The sequence below is a fragment of the Chrysochloris asiatica genome, unplaced genomic scaffold (genome assembly GCF_000296735.1).
Source record: "Chrysochloris asiatica unplaced genomic scaffold, ChrAsi1.0 scaffold00319, whole genome shotgun sequence".
Classification (NCBI taxonomy): domain Eukaryota; kingdom Metazoa; phylum Chordata; class Mammalia; order Afrosoricida; family Chrysochloridae; genus Chrysochloris; species Chrysochloris asiatica.
Window position 1 is genome coordinate 2,583,286 of NW_006408837.1, and position 5,980 is coordinate 2,589,265.

Sequence of the window (5,980 nt, forward strand, 5' to 3'; positions counted from 1 at the left end):
GGCCAAGGACCCCCCGGGAGGAAGAACACGACTGTCCCAGAGAGAGTTTGTCACTTGTGTGAACCACACTGACCCACAGCCACCTGCTTCCACGGTCAGGATGGACAGGCTGCCCAGCATGAGCCTTGCATCCAGACGCAGTTCTCTCAGAGCCACGTGAGGTGGTTGTCCTGTGGCGGGCCTGGAGGACAGCCTCGGTGTGGAGCCCCCAGTGGGCGCGGCGGCCTAGCCGGTGGACTTGGCGATGATCTTCTCTAGCAGGCTCATCATGCGCTCCTGCAGCTGCAGGCTCTGAACCTGCAGCAGGTTGTGCTGGTCGAGCACGCGGCGCACCTCCTGGCACGTCTGCTCCACGGCGCGGCTCAGCTTGCGCTGTTCCTCCAGCATGGCCTCCAGCAGCCTCAGCTTCTTCTTCTGCAATGGGCAGCCCCGCACCTTGCGCTTCTTGGCCGCCGGCCGCTCCTCCGACCTGCAAGGGCACAGTACGGAGGTGTGAGACATGCGTGTGCTGGTCTAGCATGTGTGCAATGGCCACGAGACACAAGTGCACCGGTCTAACATGTGAGAACCAGCATGAGACATGTGCATACCGCCTGAGACACGTAGGTGCTGGTGTGAGACACAAGAGTGCCGGCCTTTGACTCACGTGTGCACGCAGTCAGAGACAACCATATGCCAGCTGTGAGAAACACACGCATCAGCTGCCTTCGAGGTGGCCCCAACTGACCTCTCCCAGACCCTCACTCATGGCCTCACGGCCCAGGTATGAGAGGAGGGTCTAGTCAGCACCCACCCACCCGATGGTAGCACACGGGAGCCACGATCCTGACTCCCTCTGGGACTAGCTGCCACTATGGGACCTGGGGTCACAGGACAGCTCCAGAGGGCGGAGGAGGCCTGAGGTGCCACCACCCAGCATGCCTGCCATGAGCACCCCAGGACCTGAGCCAGCAGGCGGGACCAGATAGGACTAGTGTCCCAGCCGGGAGCTCCGGGGTGGTGGGGGGCCACTGGGCAGAGTAGAATTTGGGCTCCTCTAGGGAAGCCAGAGGCCACCCAGTCCCCCCAGTCCTGGGACGATGGGGAAACTGAGGCCCCAGTCATGCTCATCCTGGGGTTGCGGACACTTCTATCCCCTTGCAGCATGACACTAACCAGCAGAGCGGAGGGTCAACATGGTGGTGTCCACTCTGCATTTCTTTGTTGGGATAATGATATTTCCAATTGTTGTGGATCACATTGTGTCCCCCAAAATATGTGTCAGCAAGGCTAGGCCATGATTCCTAGGATTATGTGACATCCCTCTAGTGTGTAATCTGACATATTAAAAGTCCTGACCGCTACGTGTTAATGGGCGCTCTGGTGTGGTGCTACGGGTTAATGAGCTGCCCTGCAAGCTCAGCTTGAACCACAGGGTCAGTGGTTTTTGTGACTGAGGTAGGACTGGGGTGGGAGGCCACATCCTTACTCAGGATACAACCCTGAGCTTCCCTAGGTGTGGCCTACATCCCCTTGGATCTTAGAAGAGATACAAGGAGAGAGAAACATGCAGAGAAGAGGAACCTTGGTACCACCAAGAAAGAAGAATCAGGAACAGAGAGGGTCTTTTGGACCCAGAGTGCCTGTGCTGAGAACCTCCCAGGCTCAGGGGAAGACTGATGCCAAGCTACCTGGAGATCACCAAGGAACACTGGATCCGCAGATGTCAAAAGGAGACAAGAAACAGCGCCGACAGAGAGACAGAGCCTTCCCCTAGAGGTGGTATTTTGAATTTGAACACCTAGCTCCTAAAGTACGAGAGAATACACCTACCAAAGCCTCCCGCTGCAGTATGTCTGTGATGTCAGCACTGGAGAACTAAGTCTAACTGGAGTCTACCAGCCGAGTTCCCAGAGCCCTGTGGGACACTGGAGCCAGAGCTGAATCAGGACCCCAAGACCCTCCCAATAATCACCTGCTCCTCAGTCCCAGGCCTGTGCTCCTGAGCAGAGCAGGGTGACCCAGCCCACCTCAGAGTTCAGGGAGATAGTGGTCTCACCTCCCAGTTCTGAACAACACCCCAGCAGATGGGGCGGGCTGGGAGACAGGCATACAGGTGAGTGGACATGACTTAGACCCACGACCTTCCTGATCTGGCCTCCGACTGGCCAGCTTCTACACACCCTTGAAAGCCCGTCCCAGATGCCCCCTCCACTGGAGCTGGGGCAGAGTCACATGCAGGGTGGGATTGATTTGAGGACAGCCAGCCGAGGTTATGAGGACATCCTCCTTGCAAGCCCCACAAGGGTAGGATCTGTTGTGGGCTGGAGGCCCAGGAACTGAAGGCAGGCAGGAGTGCAATGGGGTTAGGTGCATGGCCCCGTGACCTGGCTTCACCCGGGCCAGGGACTCCTGCGTGTCCTCTCCCTCAATACGCCCAGCTGCGCTCTGAGGCGATTCCCTGGCTAGCCACATGTTACCAGAGTGGTGACTGAGGCCCAGAGAGGTCAGGGAATTTGGGAGTGACAGAGCCGAGAGGTACATGAACCTGCTGACTGAAGTCCACGCTGTTACCCAGCAGTCCCGAGTGGCCAGCGGCAGCCACCGCCCTCGAGGGCCCGCCCGGCCAGGGGGTTGGCACACACCTGAGCTTAAGGGATAGTAAGCTGGAAGAGGTGTCGGAGCTGTGGTCCTCGCAGCGGCCTTCGTAGGAAAACTGGCTGTACGGTATGTACAGGGGGGTGGACTTAGCGGACGGCGACAGGGACACCTCAGTCTGGGATGTGGAGGGCCCCGGCTGCTGGCTGTCGGGCAGTTTCCCGTCACAGGACTCGGGAGCCTTGGCCAGGATCCTATCAATGGTTAGGAAATAAGGCCAGTCGGGCGGGACGGACTCGCTATCTGTCAAGCATTTTAATTTCCTGAAACGAGAGACACAAGAGTGAGAGACAGAGGGGGCCGGGCCAGGGGTAGGGCTGAGTGGGCTTCAGGAGAAGCCAGGCTTCAGGGGGGAGAAAGCAAGGGAGTGGATGCCCCAACAATCAATGAGGTTATGTTTAAATGTGGGGGCTCAGGCGGGTTGCTGATGCTTTTCCTGTTATTCTCTGTCATTTCTCAACTCTCTGTAAAGGCCCAGATACTACCGTTTTTAAAACAAGTGAACCAGCAACAGTTAGCTGTTATCATGTAAAAAGATAGGCTAATTGATGCAAATCCAATCATAAACAAGGAGCCCTTGTGGCCTAGTGGGTAACTGCTAACTGAAAGGTCAACGGTTCGACTCTACCAGTCGCTCTGTGGGAAACAGCCATGCTAGTCTTCTCCCCTGAAGGTTTTCAGCCTTGGGAATCTCTGGGGGCAGCTCTGTCCTCCCTGCAGGAGTCAGAAGCGAAGACACTGACTGGGTCAGGATTTTGTTTTTATAATAATAGACAGACTACGATGCTGTCAAACTTTGACTGAGGAGGCCCCCTCAGGGCCGAGGGCAGCAGGGGTTAAGCGCAGGCTTTCTCATCCAGCAGGTCTGAGTCTGTATCTCGGCTCCGCCACTCACTGTGTGACCTTGGCCATGTTCCTTAACCTCTCTGGGTCTCAGATTTTGTATCAGTACCGGGATGGAAAATCAAGGTTAGCCCCTGGTGTGACCACAGGAGGGATTAAGAGAGCGAGGTCTCGTGTCCAGCAAACAGTCCGTGTCCACCACCACCACCACCCCCCACCTCTCACCACACACGGGGCAGGAGTGCGCGTCAACCACACATGCATCAATCAGTCTTGGGTGAAGGCAGCAGGGGTCTATGCTCAGATGGCCACACTGGGACTGCTACTGCTGGTCCACACTGAGTTAACACAGGGAAAGGCTGTCCCCAGCTCTGGAGGCCCCGAACCATACTCAGCAACCCTGTCCACCTGTCTCAGTCTGAGACCCTTGGTCTATAAATAGTGCTCGTGAAGCAATATGGGAACATCGGCTCTCGAACGCTCTGGCGGAGGCGGCAGGGGCGAGGGGGAAACAGAAGCCTTGGTCAGTTCCCTTCCCAACTCGGTTTCCCCTTGGGAGCTTCGAGGACAAAATGACATGAGGTGCCAGGCAGGCCCCCGCTGGGAGGTTGGCACAGGACAGACACCTAGTCCTGACCTCCTAACCTCCACCCTCTGCCCCTCAGTCCTGCCATGAACATAACAATCCCACGTTCATGAGCCCTCCACACTTGTGACCCTCTGTGCCCTCATGACCTCTCTGAGCCCTTGTGACCCCTCTATGTCCTCATGACCCCTATGCCTCGTGACTCCTCTGCGACCTCAGGATCCATGTTCCCTCACAACTCCTCCTGCACCCCTTCATGAACTCTCCACACTTAGGATTCCTCCCCATTCTCATGACCCCTCTCTGCCCTCACGACCCCTCCACACTACCCCTTCTCTAGATGGGCCTGGGTCCAGTGCACTTGGAGGCATGGGCTGTGTGGGGGCGCAGCTGCACCCTCCCTGGTCCAGACCCAAATGGCCTCTGGTGGGAAGTCCGAGGAGCAAGAGGGTCCCCACCTCCTCCTTTCACATGACCCTTCTGTGAGCTGACTGGGGGTATCCTGTGCCCCGTGATATTGAGAGATGGAGACACACCCCCTCAGAGCAGCCAGCACCTCCACAGCCTCAGTTTCCTTGAAGGTATAGTGGGGCTCACACCTCTGGTGGTGAGGTGGGCAAAGCCAACCTTGGGTGATGGTCTGTAGTCTCCAGCTATGGGTGGGGGTATGGGGCCTATCTGTAGCACCTCCACTTTAGCAGTATCCCGGATGGGGAGCTATGGGGCTCCTTGGGCAGCACCAGGACCAGCCCAGCCCTCCACCATGATCCTCCTGAGCTGCTTTCTGCACTCGCTGGCCTCTCTCCCCACCTCCACCATGGGAACCTGTGCAAAGGGCTTCTTCTTTAGGGTCATCTCCTGCAAGCCCTGGGGATCCCCACCCTTCCTGACTACACACTAGTGGGGTCCCACCTCTGTCCTGGGGCTGCTTCCTGACCATGGAGACGCCCTACTTGTCCAGGCCTCACCTGGGTCAGTGCCATGTGACCACAACAGATGTGCCACCTGTACTGGCCTCGTCCTGTCCCCACATTGGTGCTGACCAGCCCACAGCAGACGCCCCACCTGTGCCGGCCTTGCCCTGGCCCCACCTGTACTGGCCAGTCCACAATGGATGCCCCACCTGTGCCAGCCTCACACTGTCCCCACCTGTACTGACCAGTCCACAGCGGACATCCCACCTGTACTGGAAGGTCATGTTGGTGATCTTGATCTTGATCTCCTCGCCCAGCCGCCGCTCGCCAGTCATCTCGAAGAGCTTGCTGGCCATCTTCTCGTACACCTTGGCATTGCGTTTGGTCTGCTTGAGCTCGTCGAAGAACTCTTCCCAGACAAGCATGAGGCCGCGCATCTCGGCGTCCGTCCAATTGCGAGCCCGCCGGTGCTTCTCCGTCTGGGGGGACACAAGATAGCCGGGCATTTCGGCCGCTGCCATGGTGGAGGTACCTGCGGGGTTAAAAGACAGACTCAGGCCGGGCCCCCGCCCCCGGCCCCCGGGCCCGAGGTTCTGCCCACCATGGGCAGCCGGCAAGCGGCTGTGGGCGCTGGGCTCGAAGGCGGCTCTGCACTCAAAATGGGGCCTACGTCTGACAGGCAGGAATTTAGTTAAAAGCTTTTAAACGGGAAACGTCATTTTGATGTCACGTTTCCATAGTAACAGAGCAACTGCATAAGCTACAACAACAGAACCCTTTTAACTGAAGGCGCAGGAACCAGGGCAGACCTGATGGGCCATCAATACTGCAGGGGCCAGAGCCCAGGGACAGCTCCAGGCGGGGTGCGGGGAACTCAGAGAAAACGGGTGGCTGGGGTAAGGGACGGACTGACAGACACGAAGTGGGCAGGGGAACAGAGACAGAGAGAGAGACACCAACAGACAGACAGACAGAATGGGCAGCTGGGGTAAGGACAGAC

General features: G+C 57.8%; 1 protein-coding gene across 1 annotated transcript; it reads right to left on the minus strand.

The window, feature by feature from the left end:
* Window positions 1-225: 225 nt before the first annotated feature.
* On the minus strand, window positions 226-5,771 carry MSANTD1 (Myb/SANT-like DNA-binding domain containing 1). Its single transcript, XM_006875311.1, has 3 exons — window positions 5,248-5,771; window positions 2,625-2,900; window positions 226-469 (listed from the first exon to the last, which is right to left on the minus strand). The coding sequence occupies exons 1-3, from the start codon at window positions 5,499-5,501 to the stop codon at window positions 226-228; spliced, it is 774 nt and encodes a 257-aa protein (XP_006875373.1). The 5' UTR covers window positions 5,502-5,771.
* Between the last annotated feature and the right edge of the window lie 209 nt (window positions 5,772-5,980).

Coding starts and splice junctions, on each gene's coding strand:
- MSANTD1 (XM_006875311.1), bottom strand. CDS start 5,501: ATGGCAGCGGCCGAAATGCCCGGCTATCTTGTGTCCCCCCAGACGGAG. Junction 2,901..5,247: donor AACATGACCTTCCAGTACAG/GTGGGATGTCCG, acceptor CTCTCGTTTCAG/GAAATTAAAATGCTTGACAG. Junction 470..2,624: donor TTACTATCCCTTAAGCTCAG/GTGTGTGCCAAC, acceptor GTGCCCTTGCAG/GTCGGAGGAGCGGCCGGCGG.